The 12,535-nt window shown below is 42.2% G+C and overlaps 1 protein-coding gene across 1 annotated transcript in view; it reads left to right on the top strand.

Moving 5' to 3' along the window:
• The window catches only part of PLEKHM3 (pleckstrin homology domain containing M3), a gene marked incomplete at its 3' end in the record, with an annotated part of 69,545 nt that overhangs the window by 18,831 nt on the left and 38,179 nt on the right, over window positions 1-12,535 (top strand). Inside the window, exons 3-4 of the mRNA XM_080621394.1 lie at window positions 5,200-5,345; window positions 10,052-10,245. Of these exons, the coding sequence (XP_080477520.1) occupies window positions 5,200-5,345; window positions 10,052-10,245 (340 nt within the window). The remainder of the gene's footprint in view (window positions 1-5,199; window positions 5,346-10,051; window positions 10,246-12,535) is intronic.

The raw sequence follows: 12,535 nt of genomic DNA, 5'->3' as shown, positions 1-12,535 counted from the left end.
AAAGTAGGCAAGGTGAGCGAAGTGTCAGGCTTTGCTTAGAGGTGTGTGAGGTTTTTCTTTCTTCAGAAAGAGAATTGCAAGTTCAAGAGAATTGCAAATTCAGAAAGGAATTGCAAGAATTGCAAGGAAAAAAGCAGTGATGCTGGGAGAAGGACAAACTAATGCAAATTCAAACCTGGGTAGCCATGAAGGAGAACTGAGCTGGATTATCAGTCTTCCTTGTGAACTGGAGTCTTCCCATGGTGGAGTGAATTGGAATAGATGCACAGAAGCACAAGGCCAGCAATTGAAGTAATTCTCACCTTCTCTGTGTTTGTGCTGAGCAGCTAGGGCAATGTTGTGTGTGTGATCTAACACTCTGAAAATTTGTTGCTGTGCTCCTTCTGCTTAGTCTGCGTTATGGCTTTATCATGCTGAAAGCCTTTTGAAGTCTGTGGGTCATTTTCTTTTCTTCATATTGTATGTTGTTTCTAAACGAATTAGCTTCTAAGCTAATCTGTCACAGATTTAATTATGGTACACAATCATGAGGGAGTTGCTTTTTCCTGATACTGAGCAAGGAACTTGAATAAGGAAAGCATTTGTGTATTTAATTCTAGTTTGGTCTGTGTTTCACTGTAAAGCTGCTCCAATCTTTTCTTGCTAAAAGATTGAAGAAAAAGGTATCTGGACAAAAAGGATACTTACGTGTGTCTTCCTTGGCTGTAACAGTATGGAGCACCCTGAAAGTGGCAGAAATGGGGTTTTCCATACTTTGCAGGAGAGGAATTGTATTCAAGAGTCTTGGATTTCTCTTTCACACTATCCTCACCACCACCTGAAGTCAAGAAGAGAGACTCATTATAACTTTTTAACCTTATCTTCCTGTGCTACTTTCTTCCCAAAGTCTTAGCACTTGGAAATGAGCCTCTTGATGATACTCCTGCTCTGGCCACAGAGATGTCGTAGAGAGAGATTCATCTGTGCTCAGCAGCACTTTCTTGCTGCTATTTTTCTAACCCCTATTTTCTTTGCTTGATTCCAAGGCTGTTTTGTTATATTTTCTGTGATTAAAGGTTTTGGATTACTCCTTCCATCTCTTCGCTAACAGTGTACCTACAGCTACACTTCTATCCTCTGTAGCTTGCTCTGTAATGTCCTTTAGGTAGGGATGATTTGAAATGCTAGTAAATATGACAGTATTTTCCTTCCTCTAGGCTCAGGGTTTGCCAGACCTTTGTGTGGCCGTTACCTGGATAATGTTCTATGTAGGCATTAGGAGTAGGTGAGAGAGGCTTGGTCAAAGTTGTGCCACGTTTTACCCCCATCCTTTCTCTAGCTATGGGCAAGTGTTCTCTCTGCAAACATTAAATGGTCCCTTGCCTTACTTTAGACTATTTGTTGAGTTGTGTTACTGATCTCTGAGGTGGTCAGCTACATCTTACTCTCTTGCTGGGAGGGGTGCTCAAGAGTTTAAAGCCAGGAATCAATACTAGCTTTGCTTCTGGTAAACATGATGGCAACTTTATGTACCTGAACGTGCAGATGCAGGATTTCCAAGGGTGTTAAGCCACAAGCTATTCCTTCCTCCTCTTCTTTCTCTCTCACTTGTGCTCTATTTTTTTCCCATCTTAAAAAAACAAAGTAGCATAAGTGGTCTGTGCCACAGGAATATGTTTGTCGCACTACATCACTTTGAACTGCATAACATCAAAGAAAATCAGTGCTTTGATAACTTGATTTGAAAGGATTGTGGAAATAGCCATCATTATGAATCGTAACAGATGGGAATGGAAAAGATGGTGATTTTCAAACAGCAAAGCTTGTAAGGTAAGGGAAAATACAAAGTAGGTGCCAATGCCACATTCTCATCTAAAATACCCCAACCTTACAACTGTTGTGTAGCTTTGCAGAATATGATTTACTTGAGAATATGAAGAGGAATGAGAAATACTCTATGTAAATATGTGTTTCTGAGGAACAAGGAAACAAATGTGGGCTCAGAGAAGAGCTGGAATAAGGGAGAAATGCTGCTCTGGTAGGAACTTCTTCCACTTTTTCCTCTTATAAAGCCACCCTTCCTGAAGGGAAGGGAATTCAAGGTTGCTTGCTGAGACCGTTTTCACCCTGGAGACCTTCAGTTCTTATGGGCTGGACATAGGAGGAGGGGGGAAGGCCCCCCAGCACTTCTGTGCTTTGGCATTTCTCTCCTGAGTAAACTCCATGAACTGGAGTGAGTTTCTGGCTCTAGGAGATTGCAAGACATTAGGCCTCAAAATCATCACTTCTCAATTGCAAATATTTTAGTTTAAGATTATGGCTATTCAAATCGGAGTTTAGCTTATTCTTGCCTTCAGTCTATGAGATAGGAGTTAGGGTACGAAGACAGACTGTCAACTGCAAGTTATCACACTGGCCTGTGCAGTGGACAGCGCGCAGTAGCAGTCGGGTTAAATCAGTGCGTCCTGTCCCATCCTCATCTCAAGATGAGTAAGTGTTGGCTAGTGGGGAATGTTTATAAAGATTTCAGTGGTATTGAGTTAGGACACTTCAGTCTCATTCAGACACAACTCTACTACTAGTACTTCCTCAACTGGTCCAAACACATTGATCTAGAAAATACTGCATGTCATTTAGCAGTCTCCATTTTATCCAATTTGAGGAGATGGCTGTATGTAATGAAAGCTGAAGTTGGAGCCAGTTGAGGTATAAAGATGGATGCCTCAGTGCTTTTCAGTGATAGGGAATTCAGAGACAACTACTGAGGATAAGATACAGACCCTTCACTTCCTTTAGCAAGGCTGGCACAGAAGAATGTGCTGTACTGAGGTATTGCTAATAAAATCATCCTTTCTGAGGGCTTGTTCCCATTTAGCTTGGGAAAAGGGAATGCTCTCTTTCCTAGTTTTCTTCATCTTGCTCCATGAGGAGAGGATTGGGTATACTTCTCTGTTTTCTTTACAAAGGGGCAAGACTTCCCCCTCTTGTGCTTTTAAAAGCATGGGCTCCATAGCAACAGTGTGAGTACCTTCTGCAAGCGTCTTCCAGGGCTACTACTCAGGCAAATGTAATGTCAAACAGGACTGGTATTTCATGTCTCATAAGCTGTTCAAAACCTTCACATTTATGTGTGAATGCATTTTAAATATTGAAAGAATAGTTCTATATGTACTACAGAGCACTGATGCTAAGCTTACTTACCCGGTGTGCCTGACTTCATCCATGACAGCATAGTGGAGCAGGACTGCATGGAAACTCTTTTAACTGACTTGGCAAAAAACTGCTTTTTTAACAAAGGAAAGGAGCAGGAAAGGAAATATGGGAAAATGCCTGCTTTGCACTGAGGGAAGTACGGAGTTGTTGACTCTTGAATTCTAATCCCAAGCCACAGTCAGAAATGATATTTTTTTGCTAATATTTGCCATACCAGAATTGTATCTACAGTGATAATAGTTTACAGTCATGATGTTTGGGTTTTCTATTCAGTTGTTGGCTGAGATCACATTTTTGCATTACGTATGTTACACCACTTGAGATAGATGTTTGTACTTCCGCTCTGATCTTATGAATGGCAAAAGAGGAAACATTAATAAAAGTGTCTCTTTCATCAACTGACTGGTTTAGATATTTTCCTTTTTCAAGAAACTGCATATCCTCACTTAAAAAGGGGAGAAAGAGACAGGACATGTCTCACACTGATTCACTTGAGAGTGAGTATTGCAGAGAGTCAGTGCCTCTGGAGTGTGGAAGAGAAGGAAGTGAACCAATTGTACTGGTCAGGTTATTCTAATTATTTTGATTAGAGCAGAGGGGACATGGTAGCATCAGCTAGTGGGGAGAAGGAGGAGTTCCATTTATGCCTACAGTAGTTGAGCTGAAATCTCTCCTAAAATAAGGATACCTTCTCCTGGCAAAATATGATGCCTTCAGTGTGAGAAGTTACATGACTAAACAAATTCAGTTACATGAACAAAAGCAGTCATTCAGTTAAATTCTGCATTAAAAGCTCTGTTAACCAACACTTCTGCCGTGAAAGTGATGCACAAGGTCTCTAGGTCTCTGCTGATCAGTATTGCGAACCAGTTCCAGCAGAGACCTTCTGAGCATACAGCACGTGCTGGAATGAGTCTCTGGTGCTAGTTGTGTCTGTAGCTGTCAGGAACACTAATATTTGAGGGAAAAGAGAAATGCCATCATGTGTGCTGTGTTAAAGAGGTGTTAATAACAACCACAGACATCTCATTGTATTTTATCCAAACATTTTTAGCCTCGCTTCCTGAGCAGGTTGCTTAATGTGACTGTGCTGTCTGTCTTCAACCCTTCACTCTAATATTTGAACCTGTGGCTTATTTTAGTCACAGCTGAGAGAAAGAGGTGTCAAATTCATTGAGTTTCTGTGTGGTTTTGTGGTCAGGTGAAGAAGAGCTCTGCATTGTTCTTTCCAACTAAAGCAGCAGCTTTTAAATACATTGTTTTACTCCAGGGACTGCACATAAGAGAGTACGGGAAGAGGCAAGGGATCCAGCTGTGAAAAAAGTAGCAGGCAGACTTCAGACCTTGTAAGATAGAGGGCAATCCAATTGTAAGGAAAAAATAACCCCAAAACCTGCAGGAAACTGAGTTGTGTCACTACTGCTAGTCAAGGGCTACTCATTCCCAATGTGACTGCTGCTCAGAGTTATTATTCATGGCCTGACTGTGGTTTGCTTTGGCTATGCTAATTATGTGGCCCAATCCTACCTGCCAAGTCAGCATCCCTTCTGGCTGTCAGCAGGAGCTGGCTTGTGCTCTTCCAGGCAGCCAGTGCACCCATTCTGTTGTGGGGAAAATGGAAGCTGTCTGGAGCAAGCACACAGTAATTCTGCAGTCTGGTGTTCTCTATATAAGCTTCAGGTCACGGTTTTCAGATGGCCATGGCTGTTAAATGCCCAGTAGCTCAAAGCTGGTCTTCTGCCTTTGTTTCTTGAGAAATGCTAAGTATCCTTTCACTGTTCTCTGAACTCTTTGCCATAAATGCCCAAGTTAGTGTATGCTTGTTCAGCAATAGGTTTTTTAGTATTTATATATTTATTATCTTTATTCTTCTGGTTTTTAGGGATTGAGAAATGGCTCATTGGTAAAATAAATAAAATTTAAAAAGGGTCTCATAATTACTTACCTCGAGTGTGTACTCTGGCATGGTGTACAAACCCAGGCTTTTACCCCCTCTCTCTTCTCCAGGCTGTCAGCGCTCCATAGGCTTGTCCAATGGGAAAGCCAAGGTGTGCAGCTACAGTGGATGGTATTACTGCAGCACTTGCCATGTGGATGACACCTTCCTCATCCCTGCACGGCTGGTTCATAACTGGGACACTTCCAAATACAAGGTAATCTCCCTGCGGGTTGGCTTGCTAGTGAGTGAACAGAATTACTCTTTAGATAGAAGGACAGACGTTACAACAGATTGAAAGTTACAGGCCTTAACTGCGAATACTGTCATCTTTGTGCCTTTTTCCAGAGTGAACCACCCTCAACAAGGCAGATGTTTTCATCACTTTCCTTAGTCGGGCCTAAGGCACCCCTCCACGGGAGCAGCCATGCTTCTCTTTCTTGGTGGCATCTTTTCCCTCATTGTTTATCTGGTTGTTCAAGAGACAGGCTCTTTTAGCCCTAATCTTTGCACTTACTGGACCCTTGAAAAGTACCTGTTTCACGAGCACAGGGGACTATGAATTGGCACAATGGACTATAGATGGGCACTGCTTGGTGATAGATGCTAAACTGTGGAAATGCCTACAGGAAACTGGCATTCCTGAACACGGTGTTTGCATGGCCCAGTATGTCGTGTCTCTTGGCATGAACATTTCAAAGGCACTAGAAGGACATTGCTATAGCACTTGTTTGGACCTGACAGACAAAAGCAACGTAAAGAGAAAATCCTATAGTTGTTCACTTGCCACACAAGCAGCTTCTCTGAAACTTCTGTAATCTGCTATTTGCTACCGCCTTGGTGGCTGGTTGCTAGATAGGGGCAACTGATTGCATGCCTCAAAGCATTACACCAGCAAACACAGTAGCAGTGTTGTTTTGCTGTCTTGGGGAGCATATGCTGGAACAATAACAGACTCATAATGAATCCAGACCATGCTAGAGCTTCAGACCTAGCAGCCACTGTTGGGAGAGGCTGTTTGATGTTTTGTGTCTGCAAATATTATTATTATGGGCTATTTGAAAAGGAAAAAAATAACCAGTAAATGCCCTATTAGAGGAAAAGCAGCCAGCTTGAAGAAGAAAATTTGTCAGGAAGGGAGATTATTAAAAGGTAGCCAGAGCCTGCCATCAGGAAAATTATAGTCTTCCACCATAAAATGCAAGATTCTTCCGAGTTACAGAGCTCTTACGTGTGGGGACAAATCTCCTTCCCTTTCCTAGAAGCTAGGAATAAAATATTTGAGCATTCTTCCTTTGGATGCTTCTACAAAGGACTAAACTTGCTAGCCCACGGTAGTATAGGTAGCCCTGATACAGACCAAGTGGATGGTAAGGCAAACTCATATCGAGTGGTAATATTGCCAAGAAAATAAACTGGTTTTCTAAACCTGCAGGGTAAAAACTATGCTTTATGCTCTGTCTCCTGTGGTCTTGGTGTAGGCAGCTGAGGCACAAAAGGAAATGGGACTTTCAAGTTTAAGCATTCACTGAAAACTTAATCTAGTGTAATCTCACTGTAATGGTGAGAAGTTATCAATTTGCACCTTTTATAGACAGGCAGAACAGCTATGAGGTGGCTTGGGAGCACAAGCAAATTCTGTGCAGATACTTTACCAGTCTCTGTGCCTAAGTGCTCAGAGAGTTGGATTTAAGAAAGGAACGCTGTCCCTAAGGTAGGAAAACACAACATCCCCAGCTATATGAGCAGAGAACTAAGGCAGGGAGGGAAGGTGAAGAGGACATCATGTACCACAGTGCCAGTGTGACAACTGAGCTGAGATCACTGGTTGGATCTCCTCAACTCCATCCCATCCATGTATAGCATTAAAATAACAAGTTGTTCTCTTTTTTTTTTTTGTGAAATCTTTGGGGTTTTCCCCTTTCTGTTCAGTTCTGCATACATATGCTTTTATCCGTGTTCCTCCGATGCCTCCATGGAATGACGGAGTGCTATTCTGAGGTAGAGCGCATATTGCCTGCGCTTTTACATCTGCCTCTCCTTTCTCTGTTCTGAGATAAAGCCTGATGTTTATTTCTTCTGTACGTTCTAAAAGGCAACTTAGTGCTGGCTGCTGCTTTTAAGTGTTACAATGAAACTGCATGATTCCTGATTAGTGTATTAATTAGATGTGCTGATTCGGCAAACACAGATACACGTCCCACTTCCTTGAGGCTATCTAAGTACTAATAATTTTATTTGTGCTCACTTTTAAAGGGATTTCACTTAATTTGTCAGCATTTCACCTCTCATAATTGGCCAGCGCGCCCACACAAAGCTGTGCAGGAACATCCCAAGTGAAGCTAAACAACAGAGCTTCTCCTAAGTGTGCAACCCTACCCCTCACAGGTAGTGCAGCAATGCCTGAAAGTGGAGCTTCTGTGGTGGTGATTTGCTTCTGGCTGGACTCATGGCGTAGGCTAGATTGGTTCTGCAGGAAATAAGCACATAGCACCTTTGATGGACAGAACTCAAACACGGTTTCGGTCTTCTTCACACAGTCTGAAATGTGCCTGTCAGTCATGGCAGCAAAGGGAATGAAGGGTTTGAAAACCTGCACTCCATCCCACTGCCTTTGCAGAGGTTTCTGGGGTCTGTTCTGTCTGTCTCCAGCAAAGCAAGCACCAATGGGTACATTAGGATATAAGCTTTTATAATGACACAGTAATTGGGCATGTTTCTCTTTTATGTTTCATGGACTCCCAGACATCTGAGCAGCAGCAAAACTGTTGCATCAATTAAGCAGATTTTGGAAATGGGGAGGTTCTTGTCTGAGTTTGGCAAGACAGGTCATGAAAAAACAGAAGCGGTAGAACTCTGTAGAGCTGTGATGTCCCACACTTGGGGCTTAACACCTGAAAGCACATGGGTAGGAGAAGAAAAATCCCCTTGACTGCAATAAAAGCTATTTGGAAGGCCTTGGCAGTTCAGCATGTTTCTTCTGTCCCAGTCAGAGTAGGAGTTCAGTCCCTAGGTTCACTTTTTTTTCCTGTCTCCCTACTGTTCTCATATTTGTGTTTTACATGTGTTTGTGTGAAGGGAAAAGAAAAGCGGCGATCTCATGAACATCTTTTCTTCCTTTTACTCAGGCCAACTGTTTTCCCCGTTTGCACACAAAAAACAGTAGGTATTGCAGTTTAGTTCAGGTGGCTTCCAGCAAAATGCCGGACAAACACAGCAGGAAATGAACTCACTGTGCCAGAAGGCTTCAAGGGAGGCTGACTGCTGGTAAATTGAATTCTGAACTGCGAGTTTGCAGCCGCTAGAAAAGAAAGGTCTGGAAATGTCAGCATCCATCCTTGTATAACATTTAAAGCTAAAACCTTGTTGCATTTTCCATCTTTTCACTTCTCCTGGCTTATGTAATAGAGGTGTCTAGTCTGCCCAGTTAAATTGAGGGACTGTAAGTATGCTTGTAGATGTACTAGAATATTGACTGGTAGCAAGCTGATTTATTGTGACTGCCTGACCCTTCTCATTATAAGACTACATTTCAGCTTTTTGTAACTTAGCTATGGTTGATTATGTGAGTTAATGTTTTACGTGACCTGTGTGCCTGTGTCAGGCATGCAGAGTGAACCAACACATACCTGTCAGACAGTGATGCTGGGCAAAGTACCATTTTAGGGCCTGGGGAACCTGTGAAGTTACGCTATGCTGTATTTAAAATTGCACATTGTATTATCTGTGTAGTTATTTGTGGGAAGGTTGGCCTTGGCATTATTTCTTACATTTGTATTATGCATCATGAAAAGGTTACATTTGGGGCTGGCTTTCCCTGTAAAGTAGCTAGTGAGTCTTGTAGCTAGTAACTTGTGCTGGTTTTGGAAGTGGTGCAATTTATAAGAATGTCTATTGCTTTTCCCTACTTCCTACCTTAGAGCACCAAAATGGAAATAACATCCTAAATCTCAAGAGTCTATGATGTGCCCTTTCTCCTTTTGTTAGCCTAATTCGTCCCTCCCTCACTCAGTGTAAACACTGATTTCAAGGTCTGGGAGGGCTAATTGAATTGTGGAACAAATAGTATTTCCGTAGCACAGTTTCAAGTGATTTGCAGCTCATTTCGGATAATCCCATCTTCTCTTTTCCAGCTGTGATAAAATACAGAAATAAGGAATGAGGGGGGATTTGGCCTACTCACCTCAGAAACAGGAGTATCTTCTCTAGTGGGAACAAAAGTCCCATTAATTTATCAAGATTACAGTAGCTCTTTGCAGTTGGAGATAGAACAGAGCACTATCATGAAAAAGGCCTAAGAAAAATTTGCAGATGAAATAGTGGGAGTGAGTAATACCAGACATTATTTGTCTGTGTTTAAAAAAACCACAACTCGATAGATATGCTTCTGATTATTTTCTTTTTACATCATTTTATCCCTGCTGGCTGAGTATGAAACAAGTGGGAGTGATACTTTACACTGGAGTTCTATACTCTGGACTAGTACAATGTGATTGGGTTTGTGGTGTGTATGTTTCCTTTTCTAATGTGTTTTGGCACTTACCTCATCACTTGCTTCCTGTCAAAAAGAAAGCAGCAAACAAACAGGAAAATCTTAACAGGGAAGAGACTTGGTAATTAGTTTTTAGACTTAAAAAACATCTGATAAGCTATGTTACCCAGCAGTGAAAACATGTATGGCTGCAGATATTGCTGTGTATTGGGTAAGTAAGCAATTATCTCACATGCTCAACTTTGACGGGTTTCATGAAGTTTGACTTGGCTATAAGCAGAGACAGTTGGATCTCTCTCAGCTCTGTCTTCATTTGTAATTGGTAACAAAGTAAGTTTTCAGATGCAGGGAATAGCTGACAGATCACAGAGGGGAGGATCTGCTTAAAAAGAGTTGGGAGGAAAGCCTAGCTGAACGGCTTTATTTTTCAGGTATCAAAGCAAGCCAAAGAGTTCCTGGAATATATTTATGAGGAGCCATTGATCGATATCCAGCAGGAAAATCCCATGTTGTACAAGCACGCTGAACCTCTGGCAACTGTTGTCCGCCTGAGACAGCAGCTAAAATCTCTCCGAGCCTATTTGTTCAGCTGCAGAGCAGCAGTGGCTGAAGATCTGCGTAGAAGGTAAGAACCACAAGACAGTGTACAGCACAACAATGTTGTTTCCTTGTCATGTTGCTTTTCTCCATTGTTTGGTTTTTTTTCCCTCACAATCTTGTTCTGAAGGTGTTACCATTGAGAAAGCTGTTGTGCTTGTATCTGACTTCCCTGAGCAGCTGGGTTATCTATTGCCAAAGAAGATGGTTTTATAGGGTCTGAATATATGAAATTGCTCTTGGCAACTATTAGCCCAGGGGTCACACATCGTGGTGAGTATCTTTTACTGCTCCTTAGGCTTCCCGGCTGAGGGTGACTATTTCCAGTCAAGTGTGATACCTCATGCTCCCTGCCATGGCATCAGAATGCCAGCTTGGGGAGGCACTGTTGAGATCCTTAAAACACCTCAGAGTATGGCAAAGCATGGGACAGCCCAGAGCCAACTGCCTGTTCAGCGCTTCTGCCCTCTTCTGTGATATGATCTGACATGAAGGCGGAGGCCAGATGTAGCCTCCTGGCATGTGACCCAGGATGTGATTTATGTGACACCAGAGCAGTTGTGCTCTTGCTCAGCCACTGTCTTTTCCATCCATAACACGACTGTGCTGAGTGTTTTGTTTACCAGAAAACACATCACAGCACAGCAGAAGGTGTTTTATATTGAATTTTCTGCAGTGGAAACAGTAGTTCTGTGAAACGTGAGCTTCATTTTGGAAGTGCTGTATCTTAGTCCATTCAGCTCCTGCTTCATTTTTTCTAACAAGCTGAAAATTAACAATCTTCTGAAAACTATCAAGCCACAGCTGTGATCTTGAAAAAACCAAACTGCTTTTGTTGTGGATCTCCAAAAGAGATGGGGAGATGTCTTTGCCCATGCCATATTGTGAGGCAAGTGGCACCAGGTACAGGCAGCTGATCTAATGGTAAATGCATCTATAAGCATTTGTATACCTCAAGTTTGTAAGTAAGACAAGACTGCAAATAGGAAAGCCACTGCTTTGAAATTGTGAGCCGTGAAAAGGCAAGGAAGCAGATGCCATCAGTGACTGTATTTTGAGCATGGTGTTTTAGGGATGGGGAACCTGAATTCTCTGGGAGGGAGAGGAGGATGCACTAGTGCCTTTATCCCAGGTAAGGAGCGAGGCGTTCTGCTATTTGATGCATAACTTATGTCATTGCTTTGATGAACTGCCTAGAACAACTAAGAGAAGGATATAGCAACAGGTTTCTGGAAAGCACTGCTGAGTTCTTGTGCGAGACGCACTATGCACTGATATGTGTTTGTGTCTTACTGTTTAATTCCTGTTACTTGATAGGGCAGCTTACAGCATTTAAAAAATAAGGATAGTTTCTCTTTTATTATAGAGGTTGGCATTATCTTGTAGAGCTCTTTTGCTGCTCAACTGTAATAACTTTCCTATGCCATCCTCTTCAACTGCAATAGAAGTAAAAGGAAACTGAGATTTGTGAAGACTGGGATTCAGAAACAAAAAAAAGGCAGAAAAGAAATTATTCTTTCTGATTAATGCTGAAGAAAAGAATCCCCTGATTAAAATAGACAGGAGGAGGCACAAGACTGAATGGACTTGGGTAAGAGTGAAAGAAGAGAGATCAAAAGAGGCCTCAGCAGAGAAATCAATGGATTAGAGACAAAGAGATGAGGGAAAGCCAGGAGAAGGAGGAGACTCAAAGAGGGAAGGGATCTCAGGAAATTAAGAGTTAGTGAAGAAACCAGGACAAAGGGGGAGCTCCAAAACCTACCTCCCAAAAGGGGAGGTGTGTTAAGGAAATGGAGAGAAGAGAGAATGAACAAAAATTAGCAAAAAATGTGTGCATAATCTTTTCTAGGATGGGGAGGAGAGAGAAAAAACCTCCCTGTATTAAACTGAAACACCCAGAATGGCAGAAAGGGGAACTGGGAAATACTCGAAATGCTCTCTTTTCTTATCCAAGTGTTCTTTCACACTCTGTTCAATTAAAACTCTCTGTGGTGGAAAGGAGGACACAACCCAAGGAGTGTTTGGTTTTGTACTAGGGAAGCATCTCCAGTTTGGTAGAACTTGTTAGAAGTGCTGTAAAAGCCACTGAAGGAATGTATAAAACACATCTTAGATTTCAGCTGCTCCTTGGTCTGTTGGGCTGGGTTTGGTGCTTAGCTCGTTCCTCAGATCTCCCTTTAGAGGTCTGCAGAGATGAAAAGGAAGAGAAGTTTTCCCAGAATGAGCTATTGCTTGCCCAGAACAGTCCCAATGGCTTTGCTTTCTGCATCTGGTATCCCAGTGTGCAAACCTTCACTATCAAAGTGATGGCTTTATAG

Source organism: Psittacula echo, assembly GCF_963264785.1.
Source record: "Psittacula echo genome assembly, chromosome: 6".
Taxonomy (NCBI): domain Eukaryota; kingdom Metazoa; phylum Chordata; class Aves; order Psittaciformes; family Psittacidae; genus Psittacula; species Psittacula echo.
Note: the sequence above shows the minus strand (reverse complement) of the source record. Positions and strands in the feature narration are given on the sequence as shown.